The 23,805-nt window shown below is 37.7% G+C and overlaps 1 protein-coding gene across 2 annotated transcripts in view; it reads right to left on the minus strand.

Annotated features, from left to right (window-relative positions):
• Nucleotides 1-23,805, minus strand: part of LOC108526299 (acetyl-CoA carboxylase 1) — a 92,266-nt gene that overhangs the window by 37,963 nt on the left and 30,498 nt on the right. Inside the window, exons 14-20 of one of the 2 annotated variants that reach the window (XM_017866998.1) lie at nucleotides 17,110-17,133; nucleotides 14,316-14,459; nucleotides 13,437-13,533; nucleotides 12,421-12,528; nucleotides 7,037-7,093; nucleotides 6,753-6,797; nucleotides 52-91 (exon numbers count right to left, since the gene is read on the minus strand). In XM_017866998.1, coding sequence (XP_017722487.1) covers nucleotides 52-91; nucleotides 6,753-6,797; nucleotides 7,037-7,093; nucleotides 12,421-12,528; nucleotides 13,437-13,533; nucleotides 14,316-14,459; nucleotides 17,110-17,133 — 515 coding nt within the window. The remainder of the gene's footprint in view (nucleotides 1-51; nucleotides 92-6,752; nucleotides 6,798-7,036; nucleotides 7,094-12,420; nucleotides 12,529-13,436; nucleotides 13,534-14,315; nucleotides 14,460-17,109; nucleotides 17,134-23,805) is intronic. The other variant, XM_017866999.1, reaches the window with a different exon arrangement.

Raw genomic sequence — 23,805 nt, forward strand, 5'->3', positions numbered from 1 at the left:
AGAAAAAGTAATTTTTTTTTTTTTTTAATAGGAAAGAAATCAATCCTTACTTATCCCTTGCTCGGAATGTAAAAAATTTAGGGAATTCTCTCTGTATTAAAGAAGGGGAAAATGTGTCAGAAGTTCATAGACATGGCTCTTTGGAAACAAACATATAGTATAGAAACAGTTAAGCATTTAGAAGAGAGTTTTCTAGAAAACATGCTTCTTACCCAAACTTAGTCCAGGAAATATGAATGATCCGCTGCATAACCATCACTTTGACCCCATTTCCAAATTTGAGAATCACCACATTATAAACCTAATTTTAGTATCTACCTTCTCCCAAGGGGAAAAAAATGTACATATTTTTTAAATCTCCCAAGTGAAAAAAAAATTTTTTGCTAGATATTGCTCTTGGCACAACCCGGCAAATAAAACCAATATACCCTTATGCCGAGTTACTGGACTGATTTCCCAAGTTTCTCTTTAAGAAACTCTTAAAATGTAAACTAGTCAGACAGTATAGAGCGCTCAGTCCATGATTTTCACATTCCTTCTCAAGTCAATAATGTCAAGGGTTTAAATGATAACATTTGAAGATGAAAAATATAAGATACTACCTTGGTCACTACCACTATATGTATAGGAAAGAATGAGGTGGAACTAGTGAACTTGTAATCATTAGGTCTTCCTGCTTCTTTGTAGGGCATTATTAAAAAAAAAAAAAAAAAACCAATTTACTAGAACCTTATTAATTAACAAAGATGAATTCAATTAGCTGAGTTCATTAGTTTCTGAAATTTAACTTACTAACGCCAAATACCCCTGTTTCTCGGATGGGAAGCTCTACTGGCAGTGCTGAAATCAAGTCATTACTATTTGCCTCTATAGGAGGTTTCATTAGGCATCTTCTTCATTATGAGTGCAATATAATCAAACACTTATCAGTACAAGGCAGAGAGACTGGGACTAGCTGCCTACATATCCTCAATGAGCTTTAGGAACTGTGAAGGAAACATGGACTGAAAATCTTCTGGTGGCAGGTACTCTCATGTGTTGTCCCATCTGACGCTCTCAACAACCTCTAGGGGTAGATATTGTGACCCTCATTTTACAGAAGCCTTGGCTCAAGTATATGCTCAGAATCACAGAGCTGGAAGATAAACTTGGGTCTCTCTAGTGCCAGAGCCCATGCCCTCTCACCTCTCAAGGGCAGAGTATTACCTTTCTCTTTTTATTATAATCTAAATCCCTCATTTAGAGGATTTCTCTTTGATGAGACAAAAACACAGAAATTAAGACTTTAAATTTAAAAGGATAAAGCAAACAAAGCAAAACTCATGCTGTAAACCTGTGGTTCTTGAATTTCCTGAAAATTTCTTGAATACGTTCCGTGTTATACCTCAGTCTCACCTTAACTAAAGCTTGCACAACTAACAAATCTTTTTATCTTTTCCTTGGTATTTTAACTGTAAGACTGCATTTAAAAGGTTCCTAGGAGCTCATTTACCAACCTCAGGGAAATCCCTTTTTAAAAGCCTTTTTAAAGTGGATTTTACACAGTACTGAACTTCTCCTAATGAAGTTTTGTTCTAAATAATTCTCTGACCCCTCCTCCCTGCCATGAGAGTGAAGCACATGGGGATGACTTCAAGGTTAAGTAAGATGCATTCAGCTGAGGTGTCAGTAAATATCATGCTCATGGTTTTATATAACAAAGTTTTGGTTTTATTCTAGTGAGGTACAGCTTTCAGAGCATTACCTAAAAAGTAACACATGTCAAAAAAGGAAGAATGACAAAATCTTTCCATGGAACTCTCTGAAATAAAAGTCAAGGAAACTGATAAAATGATATTTTAAGCACACACTTTTCTATTCCGCCTGAACTGTTATTAGCTAATTAATTAAAATGTTTAGGATGCCATTTATTTAATTATGCACATTCGTAGTATCAAGTATCAAAACCATTTCCTTTCAAAAACAAAACAACAGTAATAAAAAAATGCTTTCTTTTCCACTAAACCAATTAAGAAAATTTGTAGTAACTGAAAGGCATATAAAGCAGTTTGAATGGAAACGCCTTTAATACAAATAATGAAGAAACTGACTGATTCTTGGCAGAGGTGGGCAATGACTACCAATTAGAAAAACCATTTTCATTAAGGTTAGCTAAGAAAAGGTGTCATGAGATCATATAAACAATCTTTTTTTTTTTTTTAAACTTCTGAGTAAATTTGTAACTCCCTGGTAAAATCCTCAATTTAAGTATTAAACATTCAGAACAAGAGATGGCAAGAACCTCTATGCAATGGAAAAGTGGGACTACCAAGCAATTCTTCAGTGACTCGGAAGTCTGAAGACTGTTATAGAAAGTAATCTCTTTTGGCACTCAAAAACCACAGAATCACAGAAAACACAGAAAAGAAGAAATCTAAAAGTCTGATCATACGGTTTTAGTAAATTCTTTTATCCTATCTCATCCTCATACTGCCAGTTTTTCCACTGAAAGCATTCATGCTTATTCCATCATCAATGTATTTGCTTTCCAAGCATTCTACTACTGTCATGGGCAAATATCATAATTGAATGTATACAAAGAAAAACCCTCTTAGTGTTCTGGTACCAAAAAACAAAAGAATGCAACATTTCACAGGAAGAAATTATGCCCCTGCTGTGTTCTAATCAGCCAACCATCATCAAGACAATCAAAATAATTTGCCCAAATTAGCCAATCAAGACACCCTGCAAATCAGAGAATGTGAAAACCTGCAACAAAAAACATCATAGCTGATTATGATACTAATAATCGTGTTAAAAACCTAATGAGATGAAGAAATTGGGAGCTTGCTGGTGCAATTCTCTTTTACCTCAACATGCTGAGAACTAATTATATAGACTGTAATTAAAACAAAAACCCAAACAAACCCTTCTGAAAACTAATAGTTGGTCCACTACCAAACAGAACTATCTTAAAAAAAAAAAAAAAAAGAAAAAAAGAACTAGTAATTATGATAACTGCTCATGACAGTGAGCTCTTCCTTCAAGATCCAAATAATCCAAAACATTTCATTTTAAAGTGGGAATCCCACAACAGTCATTAAACAACAACTCTCTCAGGAGATTTGTAGACTTTTTTTTTAAATCTCATGAAATTTTACAAGAACAAAAGGTAACGTTTTATTAACAGATGTAAAACTGTTTGATTTAGAATCTTATCATGGTTTTAGGACCTAATGGGGATAAGAAGTCCTGAAAATTTGTATTCCGATGTCCTTAGTGAAACTTTGCCGGAAAAAAAATATGGAAACTTAAAAAAAAAAAAAAAAAGCATAATATTATATCCCAATTAGACAGCACTTTCTGCTGAATCTTTTGGAATTCCAGACCTGAAATGTGAGTGAAACTAAGAGAGAGTGAGTCCATAAGTTTTAACTAACAGAAAACTGTGGAGCTGCAGTTTAGATAGCTGCAGAAATTCAAGAAGCCTCTTTTGCATTCAAGGCTTTGATCTTTTTTCTTTTTTTTTTTTTTTAACATCTTGTCCATTTTTTTCTTTTATTTTTTATTTTCAGATGAACATCATGATCTACTTTCTTTTTTCTTAACAAGAAGAATATATTTACAAAAAGAGACTTGTTTTTCCTCAAAGTTTCTGTTTAAATATCAATGTTAGGCAGTTCTTCAAGTTCCATTATGGGCACTTGATTTAATTAGATGGTTAGGGAAACAGAGTCAACTCCCAGCTTCCTTAACACTGGTGAAGACTGCTGTCACAGAAATAATCTCCAGGCAGGGTCAAGAGACTAGGGCGGCAACAGACATACCTGTGGGCAGCTATCTGGGACAACTGCAGTTAAACTACGAAGTATTTTAAATGTTTATAGCAATCACTGGCATCCGAATCAGTACCTAACAATACACACAGCTCTCTAGGAACCTCTACTCTGGCCCTCATTTGTCTTGTACTGGTTCTGAGGCAATCTGAAAGACCAACAACTATGTAACAACACAGCTTGCTTTATTCCACTAACCAATGTGCTTGAATCAAACTTGGTAACCTTCCTCCTCTTCTTGCCCCTGAAGTGCAGATTCTCTCTTCCATTCAATAATATAGGGATTTCACAGCATAGGACAGGGGAGGCTGCATACATCACAGTGGATTACCAAGAAGCCAGAGAGATCAAGGGATTCATCTCTGACACTCCCAGAAAGCTTCCTCTTTTTCACAGTACACTAGCTATGGGGCAAGCACAATCAGATGACATGACAGAGGCTAAGCATCCTTCATGAATGTCAAGCTACCATCAGCAAAAGAACTCACAGCAGCACCCTGACAGTGACCCCCAGATTTGTACAGTTTCTGCCAAGGCTTCCTGGCTAGTGTAGATCCTGGATTGTATAGAAGATTCTAGATGGAGTTCAGTTTAATAGTTGCCCTTGCCAAATCATTTATCATTTTTAAAGGAACTAACATAAAAACACCCCAACTCCTCTGCCACTCAATTCTTCAGAGCAAATCTAGTCCACAATTAAACCTTAATGTTCTCTCTGCTCTAAAGCAGCTTTTCCTACATTCATGACAAATCAAGTCACTTGATAATTTAACTGATTTCCCACTTGATGCCACTATAAATAGGAATCAGACAATGATTGTCAGGGAAGACCCCCTGCTGGCCTAATTTTCTAGCCGGTTTTGCCTATACATGTCCCTATTAAACCTAAATCCAGAAATGTCAGGACAGCAGAGAGAAAAAAATATTTTAAAGCTGTTAAATATACTCTTAATATTAGGGCATATTTATAACTATACACTATAGATTCAGAGATAAGTTTTTTTATGTGTGTTACATATATGAGAAAATGTCAGTGAGAACTAATCACTTTGGTTTTTTAAAAATTTTAGTGCACAGTTTTAGTTGATCAGTGTATTTATTATAGAAACCAGTTAGTGTACTATAGATGTGAAGACTCCATCAAATCCATTAGCAAAAAGGAAAGCAATTTTACAAATTTAGTGTTATTCCCTAGAATATGCTATTATTCTAAAGTCTGTGATAAAAAGCACAGTAACATTTAAGAACGTAGCACAATACTCTTCTAAAATCCAGAGCCTGGCTCTGGCATGTCTACCTTAGTTCTGATCAGCATCTACCAGCTACAGTGTTTATTCATGGGCTTTCATATTCTATCCCCAAGTATCAATTTTATTCTCTAAGCTCCTGATTTTTCTTCCTAAAGCCCTAGGGTTCTTTTTAAGCTCCTCATACTTCTCCACTGACTCCGTTTCCTATCGAAAGTTATTGATTGATATATAGCTACACTCTGCTTGATTTCCTGACATCAATAACACAGGGGAGTCATGTAGTCCACAACATTTCCTAAAGCATTTCAGAAAATCTTAGCTCTCTTGTTTCTCTATAGACTAGACCAACAAGATGAACTGTATGAAGGAAAACAAAATGTCAAGTCCTAAAAACCTAATAAACAAAAAGGTAATAAAAGCAATCACACATAGGTTTTTGACTTTAGAAAGTCCTTTCCAGAATCTCAAATGCCATCTTCATTGTTGCAAACAAGCAGGGCTTAACAACCAAATTATCTTAATTGCTAAAACCAAACCACACAGGCCGGGCACAGTGACTCACACCTGTAATCCCAGCACTTTGGGAGGCCGAGGCGGGCAGATCACCTGAGGTCAGGAGTTTGAGACCAGCCAGGCTAACACGGTGAAACCCCATCTCTACTAAAAATACAAAAATTAGCCAGATGTGGTAGCACATGCCTGTAATCCCAGCTACTTGGGAGGCTGAGGCAGGAGAATCACTTGAACCCGGGAGGTGAAGGTTGCAGTGAGCTGAGATTGCACCACTGCACTCCAGCCTGGTCAACTGAGCAAGACACCTTATCAAAAAAAAAAAAAAAAAAAAAAAAAGACTTAGCTACATTAGAATCAATTTTTATGAAATATTTTGATTCCAATCAGTCATTTTGAAAACGACATGTTGATTCCAAACTGGATTTCTGTCCTTACTGCTGTCACTGTACTGGGTATGATCATATGGGTATACCACAGTTCGGATGCCAGGCTATTAACTTAATTCTCTTTTTGATAAAAATTTTAATCTCATAAATATTAACAGTTAATTCAGTTAAATGGGAGAATAAGCAACAAAGTGTTTAATTTTTACTTATTTCCTGTTCCTAGGATTAACATAAGACAAAAAATAGCAATTTGGCTCTGTCAAGGCATTTTAAATAATAAATCATTGTTCTTTAGAATTGAGAATTCTCAATAAAGAAGCCAAGACCACAAAGTGCAACTGGCTGTTCTTGATTATGGATTCACTATGAGCATAGAAGAAATTACTAGTTAGCTTGTTTCTACCTTATTCGTCTGGATAAATGCTTATGTTCATTCTTAACTATTTCTCAGAGATACATTGAGAATTCATTATAGGGTTAAGAAAAAAAAGAAAAAACCTTTAGCTGGAATACTTGATATAAGAATTAAAAATTTTTTTTTTAATTAATAGAGGACGGGGTCTCATTATGTTGCCCAGGCTCATCTCAAACTTGTGGGCTCAAGGAACTTTCTTGCCTCAGCCACCCAAAGTGCTGGGATTACAGAGAACTGAATATTTACTATAATAATTTATAAAAGAAGAGGACCAAACATCAGTCCAGCCCTTCTAACATATATTCTGTTTAAATAATCAGTGGCAAACAAATAAAACAGTAAGTAGTCTTTTATTATTGTTCATTTTACTTACATGAAATCTCCGATCCACCTCATAGTTGACCTGTTTTCTGAAATCCTTTCAAATAAAAGACAGAAAGGAAGGAAAGAGCAGAAATTGGCAATCAGTAACAAAATCAAAAACAAATTGAGTAAAAGATGATGAGTTAAACTGTTTTTTAAAAATTAAACTTATAGAAAAGTGGTTATTTCTCTGCATAAATTCTACTAGTAAGCATAAGATTGCAATCCCATTTTTTATTAAGTTGCAGCAGCAGCATAAGAAATATTAAAGAGGTGCAATTCACATGTCAATACCTTTTGTGCAACGAGGAAAGTAAGGCGCCGGATCCCATGGTCAACCAGGGTAGCTTTCTAGGAGCAAAAACATGTAAAACAGAAAATAGATGAGATTTCCATTCATTCTAAATTTTATCCCATTCATTCTTCGTAAGGCTTTGGTGGAGTTAAACATCCTTTTTGAATATCTTTACCTTAGCTTAGTACCTTCAAACTTGAAAGTGAACAAATTTCAACCTGGCTCCTAGGACTAAGTCTTATGAAATAAATTTTATATTGATTTGGACAAAACTGAAAGAGAACTTTGTGGAGGAGAAAGGGTCATATGAAGTCAATTAAATTACCTCAGAACTGATTTACATAAGGGCAGGCCATGACACAATTTCTGCTTATACAAATGATACTGTTGGGCATGTATTCAAATGTAAACATTAACATTGATAAAGAAGCTAAATGAAATAAGGTAGAGAGAAAAGGACTTTCCATAAAACATAAATCACAGGTCCTAAACGGTTTAGATTGTAGATATTACCTACCATCAGATACAGCATCCCTAGAATTCAACCTAACAAATTGTAACCTTTCAGCTTTGATACAACAGTCCCCCTTACCTCACATGAAGGCATTTTTTAAAAAGGTTCCTTGTTAAAAGCAACATTTAATAGGCCTTTAAATTTAGGAATTATTCATATCTCCACTAGGCATAGGCAACTAGTATATCAGAAGTCAACAGAAGGCTGGGTGTCTTGGCTCATGCCTGTAATCCCAACACTTTGTGAGGCCAAGGAGGCAGATCACTTGAGGCCAGGAGTTTGAGACCAGCCTGGCCAACATGGCAAAACTCTGTTTCTACTAAAAATAGAAAAAATGAGCCAAATGTGGTGGCATGTTCCTGTAATCCCAACTACTTGAGAGAATGAGGCATGAGAATCGTTTGAACCAAGGAGGCAGAGGTTGCCGAGATTGCGTCACTGTACTCCAGCCTGGGTTGCAGAGTGAGACTGCCTCAAAACAAAGAAGTCAACAGACACCAGTAGTTTCAAGATGGCCACTTACGAGTCTTGGGCCTCCGGACCTAAGCCTTCCGCTTCCCTATACTGTTCACTTCCCTATACTGTCCCTTCAAAAGCCAGAGACAAAGAAACAAATTAATGAATTAAGTAAAAGACACGGGTTTAGAGGTCCCTAACGAAGAAGGATTATAACAACAAGTAGAAAAGCAACCCCACCAGTTGAATGACCTGAGAAAACATATGAATAGTATAAACAGAAAACAAATGTGGACTTTCACAGCCTACATCCAGACTTTAGTTTGACCACATTTCTTGCTATAACTCTAACCAAGAGATATGTTTATACGTCAATTCTTAACATTCACGATATTATATTTTTTAATTCAAATTGTCTTCCCCTTATAAGGAAGCACATTCTTGGGTTATTTCTTCCAATTTCTTCAATTCTGCGATGGCATTGCTGAGTAATAAAATAATTTTATTAACAGCATAAACAAAAGATAACTGGAAAAATTAATTTTCTATAAGCAAATAATAGAATAATAAATTATCAGGCCAAATATAAATAAAATTTGGTTTAACTGCCTTAAAAAATTATTTGTACTGCCATCACACTCCTTGCTGTAAATAACCAAGTATTGACACTACAATATGAAAAAAATGTGTCAAAAGAAAGGGGGGGTTTCTCAGTGTGGCCAGGAACAGAAATACTTCTTCTGACATCAACAAAGATTCCACTACAGTCAAGTCCTTCAAAGACAAGCATCAATGCATCAATAGCTATGTTCTGGCAAGGGAAGAAAATAACTTTAATAATGCCATGATTTAAAATAAAATTGTTATTGCTTTTAAAATTCCACAAGTGGCTGACAATAACAGCAGAGCAACAGGATTCTGATTACATTGTAATAATGCGGGTCTCACAGCAAGTCCACAGCTATTACCCAGCGATTAGGCGTCAGCACCTGGAGAAACTCCATTTACACTGACTGCTTCAATCTCCTCCACAAGTCATTTACAAATATATGATCCTAATTTCTATGAGAGAAAAAAAGACATGCTGGGACTAGAAGATTATTTGGACAATTTGGATGAACCTATTTGATAGTTTAATGTGTGCTTTAAAAAAAAAAAAAACTTTTTTTTAAACTGCTAGGAGCATGATCATGAAGTGAAAAACAAAACTAGTTGCCACTTCATCTTTTTTTTTTCCTTAAATTGCTTTTCTTTTCTTTTCTTTCATATATATATATATACACACACATATATTTTAACAAGGAGATGAAAATGCCAAATGTCCCTGGATAAGCACAGTACCTGATGCAGTAAATAGCTTCTCTATGCTTAGAGTGTCTACACAGTCTACCTTTACCATTCTAAATAGCGTTAGGCAAAGACATTGGATTTCTCTGTGCCTTAGTTTCCACATCTAGTCAAGGAAAAGGGTAATTTCTTATTTCTCATTAATGTTACAAACATATGTAGCGAATATGAAGAAAATATATATATATATATTTTTTAATTGAGACGGAGTCTCGCTGTGTCACCAGGCTGGAGTTCAGTGGTGCAATCTTGGCTCACAGCAAGCTCTGCCCCCAGGTTCAAGCAATTCTCTAGCCTCAGCCTCCCGAGTAGCTGGGACTACAGGCACCCGCCACTATGTCTGGCTAATTTTTATATTTTTACTAGAGATGGGGTTTCACCATATTGGCCAGGCTGGTCTTGAACTCCTGACCTTGTGATCCACCCACCTCAGCCTCCCAAAGTGCTGGGATTACAGGCATGAGCCACTGCGCCTGTTTGAAAATGTCTTTGTAGATCAACATGTGCTGATAAATATGACACTTAGATTTGAGGGCAACAAAAAATGGCAAGTTGTGGTCAAATTATGGAAAAATACTCAAACATGGGCAACCAGTGCCTCAAAACCTAGAAAGATACTTTCATAGATTATTTCATGAAGTAGCAGCAGCAGCCATGTATAACACTAAGACTCTTCCAGGAAGGGCGCAGTGGCTCACGCCTGTAATCCCAGCACTCTGCAGGGCCGAGGCAGGCAGATCACCTGAGGTCGGGAGTTCGAGACCAGCCTGATCAACATGCAGAAACCCCATCTCTACTAAAATACAAAAATTAGCTGGGTGTGGTGGCGCATGTCTGTAATCCCAGCTACTCAGGAGGCTGAGGCAGGAGAATCACTTGAACCCAGGAGGCGGGGGTTGCTGTGAGCTGAGGTCGCACCATTGCACTCCAGCCTGAGCAACAAGAGTGAAATTCCGTCTCAAAAAAAAGACTCTTCCCGCAAAGATTACCTTGATCACTGGCTTTAGGTTAATTTTATATGGTCACTGGTCAAGGGCAAGAAGGAAGGTAAATTTCTGTCTATAGAAAAAGCCCCAGGCATGTCCCCTACTTTCACGTCTCTTAGAAGCACCTTTTCCTCCTATTGGCCACTACAATTCCACAGTTAGTTTAAGTGCCACGATAGCATCATGGAATAAGTACTAAGACTTATAGTCATCACAAATTTACCATTTTTTCCCCTAGATATCTACCATTAGCATTACATGATGTGAATGCCAATGGTACGAATTGTCTACACCACTGAATTAAATTTTGAAAACATCTACTGAGTTCTTTCTCTGTAACAAGACCATGGGTTAAGTGCTGTCCACTCCAAGAGAACACATGGGTCTTGCCATCAAGGGCAGTTTAAGATGACACTTTGCCATCTATCACATATCATAATGAAATATAACTGTAGATTATTGTTTTAAGCATGCCTATCCTGTCTCCTCAACTAGACTATAAGCATCTTCAGGGCAAAGAAGGTATTACTTACTATTACCTAGATCTGTGCCCCCTACACCTGGCATCAAATCCTTAAGTTCTAGTATTTGCTCTATCACCTTCTAGCTGGTGACCTAGGGGTTTTAATTTCTCTGAGTTCCAGCTTTTGCCCATGTGTACAACTGGAATAATTCCTGACTTATCTAACCCCATGGAATTGTGGTAAAATGCAAATAAAAAATTTAGGTAGAATTTTTTTTATAAATAAAAGGCATTATTATTGCTATGTTGCCAAGGGTAGTCTCGAACTTCTGGACTCAAGCGGTCCTCCTCTCTCAGCCTCCCAAAGTGCTGGGATTACAGGTGTGAGCTACTGTGCCTGGCTGGCATTATTATTGCTAATAAATGTATGCTGACCAATTAGGAATTCAAAGGAGGAACATACATTTTAGTTAGGGCTACTCAGAAGTCCTCAGTGAAGAGGTGAAATTTGGGACAGTTCTTAAGACAAGTGGGATTTAGAAAGAAAGGTGAAAGAAAACTTTCTAGGTAAGAGGAAGTCAAAGTAGTACAGTAAATGAGGCACATTAGACAATGAACAAAGGTCTTTTCACAAAATAGCAAAGGCTACATGTTAGTCTCTCAATAGGCTGATGATGTTGAAGCTACAGTTAAGGAGGTATTCAGAAGGTCAAAGAGAATCACTGTTAAGTGGGAAAATAACATGGTCAGAGCACATTTGGGACATTTAATTTAGTGATGGTGAGCAGAATGGAAACTCTTTGGAGGGAGAAAGTGAAGGAAGATAAGTAGATCACAAGTAACCCTGCTGCGGTGTCTCAGGTGTAAGATAGCAAGGGTTTGAATTAGAGATGGCAGTGGGAATTTAAAAACTGGAAAGAAGAAAAAGACAAAGGGTAAAAAAGACTGCAAAGAAAAACTAGCGGACCTTGGTCACTGACCAGATACAAACAAATATGTACAGATTGTGGGTAGAAGGGTAGAATGAAGGAATGTCAAGGATAAAGTCAATGATTTCTGAATGATTGGGAGTAAAAGGTATGGTGAGTTGTGAGGTTTTTTGTTCTGTTTTATGAGGGGATTGGAGAGGGATGAGAAGAGGTGAAGGACAATGATGGAAAATGACATTTAGACTATGGAGTTTGATGTCAACAGGAGATATCCAAGTGACATAAAATTGAAAGGAGGGTAGGTGTATAACTGATATTTTCAAAGGAGGGGAGGGGAAGACACAGAAGGGACCTGAGGGGAGTTTGAGCTTAGACATGTGGAAAGTCACCAAAGGAAAATACTTAGTAAGTGATTCGAAGTTCAAGACTGGAGCTCTGGGAGAGCTTTAGCAACATAACTTCCCTTAAAAACATTTTAAATATTTGAGGTCTATATCTGTTGACACACAAAGATATTCATTATATATTATTAAGTTACTTTGGGATTTTATCCCTAAAGGCAGAACTAGCCATAGTTCTGCGAGTTATGATAAACTAGCCATAAACTAGCAAGTGATAAAAGGATAGCTATGATACACAGTCAGTAGGAAAGGGGCCATCACGAGCTTCCACCCAATCGAGAACTTACATTTTGCTGGGTAAATTCTCTGAACATAGCTGCCAGCCTGTCATCCTCAATATCACAGTCAGTCTTGATAGCCACATTGAGAATGTGAATTGGTTCATCCCTGGGAACCTGTAACTCAAGAATACAAGCCAAAGAAATTATAAGGCTGGCCAATACAGATGCAGGTAGAAGTTATAATATTTGGTAGAACACCTGAAAAACAGATACACCCCACAGGATATTTTGGTTTGCCCAGCAGTAGGAATGAGCAAATTGAAACCACTGTCCAACAGCCACAGAGAGATTAAATAAAGTAAACCATGTAACCTTTAAAAGATAAGGCAGCAGAGGCATTAGCAATAGGTGGCCCAATCTTTACTTGGCATGAAGTTGAAGATCACTATGTCTCACCTTTTTTACCAGTAAAATGGGGGTGAAACTATTTGCCACATCTCTTCACAGAATGTGAAGGAAAATGAGTGAAATAAGCCATCTGGACATATTCCCACATAATATATTTCCTTATAATTTATCAAACAATGGAAGTCTCAAATCACAAAAAAATAACATCGTAGAGGAAGAATAATTTATTTACTGATAAGTAAAAAGAAATGATTTAATAAAAAGACAAAGTTTTAAACAAAATGCCTATTTTTTTCCTGTAATCTAAAGTCCTCCATTCTCTGAGGATTATGACTGCACCATTAAGCAAAAATATAAGCCATGGCTGAATAAGAATTCCAGCAACCAAAGCCCAAATCCTTAAAACAACATTCAGAGATTCAGAGGCAGCTGCAATGGACATAGCTGAGCCCATTCTATACTATGGACTCCAAAATTAATATAGTTTTTTTAAAGTTAGGATTTATATTCCACCTGTTTCCAGAAAATACTTTGGTGACGCATACAAAATTAAATACTATAAAGTGGGGTAAAAGGATGAATTCTTTCCTGTAATAGTTCCAAGTCAGAAAGAGTATACAGTACAAGTCCCATGTCTGAGGGAACAAAGCAGTCTCCCAAAAGGGACATTATACCTTATCTTCATCATAAAGAGACGTGTGACCTGCCTCAGGGAATGTGGGACTCTGGGGTGGGGAGTCAGAGAAGCAGCTCATCACTTCATCAAAGATCCTAAAAAATACAAGAGAAACACCCACCATGAAACCCAAGTGGCAGGAAACTAACACTACCATTGCCAGCTGAGTCTAAAAGAATAATCTATCTTAGCCTGGGCTCAATAGTTAACTGAATAGAATCACCAGTGGCTAGAGGTGACATGCAAAATTTCACCAAGTGGCAGAAATTAGGAGGATGGATTGTTTAAACTTTAATAAACCATATATATTTTTTCTTTTTTAGAAAGAATGATCTAAAGCTTTTTTGTTTTGTTTTGTTTTGTTTTCCTCATATGTAAGATACGAGCACTGCTGTCATCATCACTCTTAAAGTAACAGAAAGTGCCTGGAACTGGAGTAGTGACAGACCAATGTAATTACCCCTCCCCCTAGGGTAATGCATCAGTATACATCAAGAGATAGATGCAGAATGCATTTAATCAAAAGATGTATCGTCTCTTGTGGGGCTCACTCTAGTGTTATGTTTAATTTCTCCTGACATTTCACTCATCACAGAGCAGACAGCTTCTTCTGTTAGCTCCTCAGGAAAAGATGGTTTTCGTTTGTTTCTTTTTTTCTGACCAGGCTCATACTACAAGTAGAGGCTTGTAGAAACTGAACGAGAGGTAGAAATGCAAGGATATATACCTCTCTGAGAGCATATACAGCAAGGGTTACATCTTTTTAGCTGGCTCATGGCTATTTGGGAGACCTTTATTCATTTTGCAGAAAGCTGAGACCCCAAAACACAGATGTCCATAGCTCCCCTTGTATAGACATAGTTCCACAATGTCTTACCTGACAAAATCTTCAAAAGTCCGAAAAGAGACCATTCCGCCCATCCGCTGACAAGGTGGAGTGAATGAGTTGTCCAACAGCACATCGCTGACACTAGCTACATGGGTCATGCCATAGTGGTTGAGGTTGGAGGAGAAGGACATTCTAAATGGTAATTCAATCACGTTCATTAGACAAGGAGGGTAGGAGCAAGGACTGGGAAAGTAACAGTAGGGAAAAGGAACTAGGACAAAACACTGAAGTAGGGTCAGGTTGCAGAGCAGATTTGGTTTTTTTTACCCACTACGGATAAGGTTGTTTTGCTGGATTCATGTTAACCCTTTCTTTTGAATTTCCCCATATAAACTATATTTTCATCACTCCAAAATTTCTTCAAATAAAAAGCTAAGGACTGTTAGGAATTTCCAGGCAGTTTTAATACAATTACATTGTAAGATGTCCAATGAATGAATAGCACATAGGGGTTAAAAACCATCCTGCGTCTTCCCCCTCCCTAAAGCATTCCCTCCTTTAAAAGGAAGTAAGCAAGCCAAATGAGTTATAACTATGCAATGCTTAAGGCATTTTGTTTTCTAGGAACTGTAATAGAGTAAGTATTCACAGATATATAAAGAGATAGGTAGATATATGTATGTAAAACAACAATTATAATTAAGTCATCTGGAATGGTTTAGTAAATAATTATATAAAACATTAGGGTACAGAAACAGGTCACAGTCTATAAAAGGAAATTTACTGAGGAATTTACTTTTTCCTTTAATGGGTTGGTAGGGATAGTTACAGGGGTTACAGTTATCCCTTTTGAAAAGAGAGACATTTTCAACCCCAAATTGCACGTTTTCTTTTCATAGTTAAGCACTTCTATATCAAAACAAAAAAAATCTCCATTGAAAGCCCTTAATAATTTCCAGCAAGATACAAAAGGGCAGAGCATGGGTCTCAAAGTATGTGTAAGCATGACAAACAGCTGCTAAACAGAGATGCTTGAAGAGAACTGAACTGATTTGTTCAATCTAAAAACAATGAATCTCTATATTTCTTGTGCACCTTAATAGTATGTACTGATAAATAATACTGTAAAGTGTTTCTGAATGCTCAATCAGGACAGCCTATTAGGAAGGACCAAGCTAAAGGATGCCTCCAAGACTTGCCTGACATGTTACCAGCATACTGATCTGAAGCAAGTTCAGGGCAAGGCAATGGCACTTGAATTTGGAGAACTGCCCCCAAATATCTCCTTGAAGTACACCACCTGCAGTGTTGCAGGGGGAAGAGAGACGACAACGTGGACTTGATATCTGGGTACATACTGTACCCTATCACAAATCATAATTATAAGGCGATGGAATTCTTTATAGGATGGGAGTGCTGCTCACACAGACTATAGAGACTGACACTCCAGGCTTTTATTCCTTTGGTGAGTGATGACTATGGAAAAGGTACATCATTTTTGACAGTACTCGGGAGTAGAAGGCAAAGTGGGAGAGGAAACCATTGATACCATGAATGAAACAAACAAATGAAACACACATCAAGCAAGTCTTATACATGGTGCTCACTAGAAACTGGGATTCAGAGTTGTATTACCACAGAAGTGCTATCATCCTCCTCTTTTCTAGGATCACCAGATATATTTACTAAAAGAGCAAGTTTGTGAGGCATTGTATCTTTTCTACCTGCTTGGCATTAGACAGGAAAGATAAAAGGGTTCCAGACCACATTTAAAGGGAACTCCCTCTGAAGAAGCTATGTTTGTGGCAACCATGGGGTTAAGTAGCTTTTTCACTCAACTGAACCCCATGGGAAATATCGACTATTCAGTTTCCCCTTACTGCTATGCTTGTGAACCAGGGCGGCTAAGGGCAGGCAGGAATGAGCCAAGCCCACTCACCAAGGGAAGATTACAAGACCAATTAAAAGCATTCCCTTTCCTCTCCACATCCAAATTGGGATCTAAAAGCTATGATTAGTTTTGATTACTTAATATTTTAAAGGGAGAGGGACAAAATAAATGCAAATCTATAGTTCCACATGTAGCTGATTATCTGCAAAGACCTTGCCATCAACTTACTATTGCTTTTGCATTTTGTGGATTCGATTCCAATCAGAATTGCTATCCTCTCAAACTTGCATTGTGTTGCCTTGCTTGGTTCAAGAGACAGGAGAAACCCAAAATACTAAAATATCACTTATGTTATGTTAGCCTAGAAACCTCTACACAGGGCTAAACACATCAAAATTTAAATATACTTTTCCAATGTTAATCTTATTATAGGTCTGAAATAAAAACTGACTATCATTCTAACACTTTAACACTTTAGAAAATTAACTAACAAACTGATAAAACATGAGATCAGCTATTTCTGGATCTGCACTCCTCTAAAAGGAGAAGCAAATTAGAGAAACTAAAAATTGTAAAAATTGTGAATAATTTGCCAGGATAGGAGTAACCTTAAGGGTTTCTCCTCTGAAAGCCCCAAACTGCACAGAGAACTTAGCAAAAGAAGATGGTGCTAGCAAGGCTGAACATAAGGCAGACAGACCCCCTACCATATACAGCTAGATGGGAGCTTCTCCATACTGAGGCTTTTCAAGTAGTGCTTTTTGAACAGCTGAAGAAAAGCTGAAGACATGTTTTCCAAACAGAAAGAATAATTTAGTATGTCCAAAGGGGAGCTCAGGACTCCCTAGCAGACAACACATTATCATGTCAAGTGTTATTTTTTTCCTGGTTTCACTATTATAAGTTACATAAAGGTGCTTTTAATTGGAAAAGAAACTAAACATACGGTACCTGTTTAGCGTAGGGATGTTCCCTCTGTAATTAAACAACCACAGTTAGTTACTGATAGGTTAGTGAAAGCCATCATAAAAGAATTGTCAGAGCAGATACAGACCAGTCGTGAGGAGCTCCAGTTTGGCAGCTCTGGCATTCAGCAGACATCATTAAGTGCTCATTACCCTTCAACCCCCAGGATGCCTCCAAAGAGGCATGCTCCTAACCTACCCCACTACAGCAGCTGTTGATGGAAAGGGTCAAAATGTATTTACCATGGATTTTTAAAATAGCTCTATTACCAAAAAAAAAAAAAAAAATGCAGAGTGGTGGTAAAACACAGGCTAATGAAGATTAATTTAAGCTATATGATATGGTATATTAACTTAAGCTCCAACAAGAAATATACTTCTTCATGGGATTCTTAGAGACTCTTCTTTCTTGTTCCTATTACTGAAGGTGTAATAAGGAGGTCCAGAGAAGTTGATTCCATAGCTCCTCCTACCTCAATTGCTTTTCCAGGATATGTGACAGACCTACAAATTCTCCACCAAAGAAAAGTATCCAGGAATCTGGGTTCCCAGCTACCTGTTCTAAGTCTTTTTATCCATACTCTTCCTCCCATGAAGGAGAGCAGGGGGGAGGGTACTGTATTCTAGGAGCTTAAAAGAACTGAAAATCATGCAGGAAAGTAATGATAAATGATTCTACGATCAGAGTAGTATAAGTTGTTAAAATTAATTAATACTTTGTAATTAAATGAGTTTAGGGTCATAATGATTTTAAAACTGCTGTTAGCTTAAAACTCTAGGCCTTTCATAAATAAAACCTTATTTAAATTTGACTACCCTAGAATTTCCTTGTAGAGAATGTGCCAAAATCATGAAAGAGCACGATAAGAATAGGAAACTACAAGGCACATCTCCCACATTCTCTTTGGCCTTTGCCAGTAACTCTTTTTAAAAGATTTCTCCAACTGAAAATAAACAAATAAAACCTTTATTTTCAATGTTAAATGAGCAAAGTTATACTTACCACCTACAATTTAGGGGCGTTGCAAGGGGGCTGATCGGTTGATATCTTAACCTTCTAACATTCTTTTATCAGCATTTAATCACTGTTGGGGTTTTCTAGCACACAGAGGACTTAATGGGCAGAACATGGTGGGTGGTGCTGATGATATGTGGGAAGGAAGATAGAGGAAGGAAAATGATGCACTTTCCATGGCAGTGGAAGGAGCAGAATAGACTGAGCAGGCCATATAAATAAAAAGCTGTGACATATCACTGCACACAAACTGTATACCTCATGTGATTTGTGAGTAGAAATGCTCTTTACATCAAACCTGTATCACAGAGTGAATTCATAAGGCAGCAAGAGCAGCCTCCGAGTGCAGAAACCTGAACCTTTGCTGTTTGGATTCCTTGAGCCTCTCACTCAGGAGAATGGGTTTTATTTTTACAAGAGATCCTTAGTTATAATGCACTTGGGCCTCATCAATACAGAAAAAATATGCACAGGTTCTAGAACAGAGGGAGGTACAGCTGAACAGAAAACTAACTGCAGATGCTAATGAGAACAGTCTTCCTTTTAAGATATAAAGGATGCTAAGGAAAGGGGCCACCTGCACAGTTTCTTACCATGAACCTCAGTTCAGAGAGAACTTTACAACCAAAGAAACCTCAAGTTCCATTCATCCAGGTTTCTAGAGTTTAGAAATCAGTATAATCTTTCTCAACTGTTAACAAATTTCCTAATCTAATAAAATAATCTAACTGCTTCTGTAGCTACATTCTAATCCCTTTGGGAGTCTTCACAGGATGAGGGCCACGTTTTCAGTAGAAAAAGACCTGAATTGAAAAGAACAACAAAAAGCCAGGCTTTCTCCATCAGCAACTCTCAAGCTCCTACAGAGAGCCCCTGCTGCTTTGTTATAAGAATTATGCACCAAATCTACACAGTATGGGGTAAAAGCAAAAACTCCCAACATCTCTAATTTTTAAAGGAATGGTCCCAAATCAATCATGTAAGTAGGTTTAGAGCCAGCTTCTCCACTTTGGTAGAATAAGAATCTGCGGGGATGTAAGGGAGATAAGCAAGGAAGGAAGGAAAGATAAACTGTCTATTAACAGGTAAATACTTAGTCATGTCCATAATGATCATTTACATGTTTTCTTTTTTTAAGAAATAGAGACAAGGTCCCACCATGTTGCCCAGGCTAGTCTTGAACTCCTGAGCTCAAGTGATCCTCCTACCTCAGCCTCCCAAAGTGCTAGGATTATAGGTGTGAGCCACCAAATCTGGCCACTACATATTTTTCATTCTATACAAGGGCTATATGGTCAATTTAAGAATATGACAAATGTGGCGTATCGCACACCACTATGATACACCAGAAAGCTAGATTAACACTCTGTACCAAAAAACAAAAAAACAAACAAACAAAAAACCACACACACAACTAAGGGAGGAAATTGTACAGGAGTCAAATATTCCATTTATGTAGCTGAAAATACAATTTGCCACATTCCACTGCATACTCATCATGCAAAAATAGTTAAATTAGGCTGGGCGCAGTGGCTCATTCCTGTAATCCCAGCACTTTGGGAGACTGAGGTGGGTGGATCACTTGAGCCCAGGAGTTTAAGACCAGCCTGGACAACATCTCCAAAATCCATCTCTACACACACACACACAAATACAAAAGTTAGCCAGGTGTGGTGGCACACAGTATGCCTGTAATCCCAGCTATTCAGAAGGCTGAGGTGGGAGGATTGCTTGAGCCAGGAGGCAGAGGTTGAAGTTAGCCAAGATCATGCCATTGCACTCCAGCCTGGGTGACAAAGTAAGACACTGTCTCAAAAAAAAAAAAAAGTAAAATTGCTCAAAGGCAATCAAGTGTATTTTCAAATACATAAATGGGATATAAATTCACTTCTTATCATCTGCTGTTTGGGCTATTCAAAACACTTATTATAATGAATCTTCATTTACAACATTTGATAAATATTAGAACTACTTTCTTTCTAGTAGATTAGCTCCATTTTACAGATATGATAACCAAAAAACCAAAGAGGATGCTTTCCAACGACATTGTTCAATATGGTGTCATAAACCACAATCTAGACCTGGCATTTTCTCATCTCCGCTCTCCAAGTTAGCATTCCACATCAACATAGATTTTAGAGAAAGACAAGAGAAATTCTGCGAATTCTGAGGTTCCTGGCACTAAGTCACCTCTGATTTTATTGCTCTGCCTGCCCAGAATGGCTGGAGAGCTTGATTCAATATGAATGCAAAGTCGAGTTGCCGCCTGCTAGCTGAACCCTCTTTAATTTAAGGAACACTGACTTCTCTGGCAGCCACAAGTTCTGTGAGCCTTTTTACCACCCCTTCCAGCTGAATTTCATTTGGCTTGATTCTAGCTGGCCCTACATAAATCTTTTATCACATAAAAATGCTCCTGATTTTTTTGCTTCCTAACTTGAAGAAGAAGAAAAAAGAGCCTATATGAAAATGATGGGGATGCATGCAAACAAGCAGTAGTTACATCAAGCTGTGACTGAAAGCCAGTATAGGGCAACTCTTTTGAAATCAGGCAGCAAAGCAGAATCAGAAGAGGTCGGCTGAATAACCTACTAGCAGCCACTAACAGCAGTACCATAAGAGAAAGAGCAATTTGACTGGCTGTGACCAGTGGTGGTCTCTTTGTATGACTATATTTCTGCAGGAAAATCCAAATCAAGAGCTGTAAAACACATCTGAACCATGTCTTTCTACTGGCATCTCCCCCACCACCTCCTTGCAGTTCAGATGCCCGGATTCTACTGCAGAGCTTTAGGTTACAATAAAATGATCGTTGCTTCATTTATTTGCAGCCCCTCCAAAGCCCCTTCTTTGCTCTGCTGGAAGATTTTGCTCTTTCTGAAACAAGTACACCAACAGAGCTACAGCATATTACTGTTGCCTGCTGTATAATTAGCTACGAACCCACAGCACAAAACTACAGGGATTTACAGGTGTCCTGGATTCTGCTTTTCCTTCCCCCTGGACTCAGCTAGTGTTCCTTGACAAGAAGGGACCTTGGGCTACCCTAATGATATATTGAGAGTTTTAAACTCGACTCTCCAATATTACAAGTCTAGAGTGCCAAAATAACACAGTGGAGACGAGAAGCTGAGCCATGGATACAGGAAAGCACTTTGGTAAGCACTTAAACCTGCTGAGAATCTTCTCTTCTGCCAGATACTTGCATCTTATCAGCAGACTAGCCTGAATGAAGGAAGCAAGCATTGTAAGATTTCATGTATTTATAGCTCATTCTGGCTTGCTAACTACAAGTGCTCCCACTGCTGCTGAAAAAATGCTGCAAGCTGGATGACTTCTGAGTATCTCAATACTATCCAAAGAAAGGTCTAATCTCTGAGTGTTAGATTATCAGAATTCTTGAGAATGGCAGTTGGCTACCAATTAGTCATACGGAAGGTTCCTGATTTCTAACCTTCCTTACGAATAAAAAGAAAGTCCAGAGGCCACCCACTGACAGCTGAACATTGAGGATGGATGCCAAGCAGCCTAAATTCAGCCATGACCAAAACACATGCTATCAGGGGAAAACACAGCCGACTTCTTCTGGATGTAAGACATGAGAAAAGGGAAGTATTTGAATTAAAACATTATAACACAGAACACCAAATTCACAAGTAGCAAATAGCAGAGAAGGTGAAATGGAACCCAACTTAAGCATGGATTTCCATCTACGAAACAGGTGGAAATAAACACCAATAGGTCCTCACCCATTATATACATACAGAAACGTACAACAAAGTATACTTCCATCTCCTGCATCAAATATGATGCTTCTTATTTGAATCACATATTAAAGGTTAAAAAGATTAGTCATGTTCACTAGTGTATATTAATTATAAAAATCATTTGGAGTTTTAAATGGTGTACTCCCAGAATGTCATATTATATTATATAGAGGCATATGCATAGGCACAATTTATGGGATAATATACTTTACATATGTTTATATAAATATAGCTATATTTTAAAAGATCAAATACTGGTTGACTGAAGAATTTGTTTCCAGATTATTCTGAGGCACTTAATATGCCCAAAGCTTAGCGAAATCCTGAAGGTCAAATGATTTAATGAATTGTGCAAAATACAGACATTCAGGATGATGCTTCAGTGTAACAAGCTTTCCCATCTCCAGCACCAGTGAGTGATACTTAAGTTTCTGAATAGGAAAAAAGACAGACATATACAAAACTTGGGCTCTAAACCTTACGACTCACTAGGGGAAGAAGGACAAAAAGGAACATTGAATGATATAGTTTGAACTCCAGGGTTAATTCATGTAAAACTCACTAAAGGGCTGGGCTCACAGAAGCTTCAATGAGAGAATTAGTTTCTAGAAGTCTGCATAAAAACAAAATCCTCCCTTAGTATAGACCAGTTGCCCTAAATATTCCTGCACCACGAAAACAACTTGGGATAGTCACTTCTCCTTCAAGAACACAAGTCAGTTAAAACAATGACATATTAAAAAAAAAAAAAACACACAAAACCCCTCCCCTCAATAAGAATCACATAGCCTTTAAATGCTAAGGTAAAAAAGGAAACACATACAACATACACATGTTACATATACGTGTGTGTGTGTGTGTGTGTGTGTATTTCTAACTATGCTTAAATCAGAAAAATCTCTTTAGCTGTTCTTCAAGTGAAGGAAATTTTAGAAGTAAAGGGTAAATACAGACCAGGAGCTTCCCTGAGTGAAGCTCTAATAACTGGATCCTCTGGTGAATAAGACCTACAGATGCCAAATAGGTTGGAACTACAGTCCCCAGAAAAAAATTTAGAAGTATTGGGTAGAAGATCAAAAAGGAGACGATATACCTCGACTGACGCACACCTAGCAAGAAGGATGAAACAGGAAGTCACACAGATTAGGAATAAACTATGCAGTCATCTGCTTTTTTAAAAAATTATGGATTGCTAGAAAAAAATAGTCAAATTATACCAAAAAAGAGTAACCACATGTCAAACAATGCAAAGTCCTATGATGAATTAAAACAAAATAAAATGTACCAATTATGTTACTACACAGCAACTGTTCAAGTGTGCTAAAACGGCTGTCTTCTCCCTTTTAGAGGCTCCCCTAGTCATTTGTAATATATTTTGCCTACTTCTCCAAAAATCAAAATAGGTCCTAATAAGACACAGGTCTTTAATCCCAACAGTAACCAAGGGATTTTCCTGAAAAAAAAAAAAAAAAAAACTCTGCTGCCAGTTTGCAGACAGAGTGCCATGTTTCACCCCAACCTATGGAAGCTAAATCACAGTCAAAAACAAACTGCATGACTGGGAATTATAGTAAGAGGAGTTAAGAAACAAACAAGGCCGGGTGCAGTGGCTTACACCTGTAATTCCACCACTTTGGGAGGCCGAGGCAGGTAGATCACCTGAGGTCAGGAGTTGGAGACCAGCCTGACCAACACGGAGAAACCCTGTCTCTACTAAAAATACAAAATTAGCCGGGTGTGGTGGCACATGCTGTAATCCCAAGTAATCGGGAGGCTGAGGCAGAAGAATCGCTTGAACTCAGAAGGCAGAGGTTGTGGTGAGCCAGGATTGCGCCACTGCACTCCAGCCTGAGCAACAAGAGCGAAACTCCATCTCAAAAAAAAAAAAAAAAAAAAAAAG

The sequence above is a fragment of the Rhinopithecus bieti genome, unplaced genomic scaffold (assembly GCF_001698545.2).
Source record: "Rhinopithecus bieti isolate Rb0 unplaced genomic scaffold, ASM169854v2 scaffold_1853, whole genome shotgun sequence".
Lineage (NCBI taxonomy): Eukaryota > Metazoa > Chordata > Mammalia > Primates > Cercopithecidae > Rhinopithecus > Rhinopithecus bieti.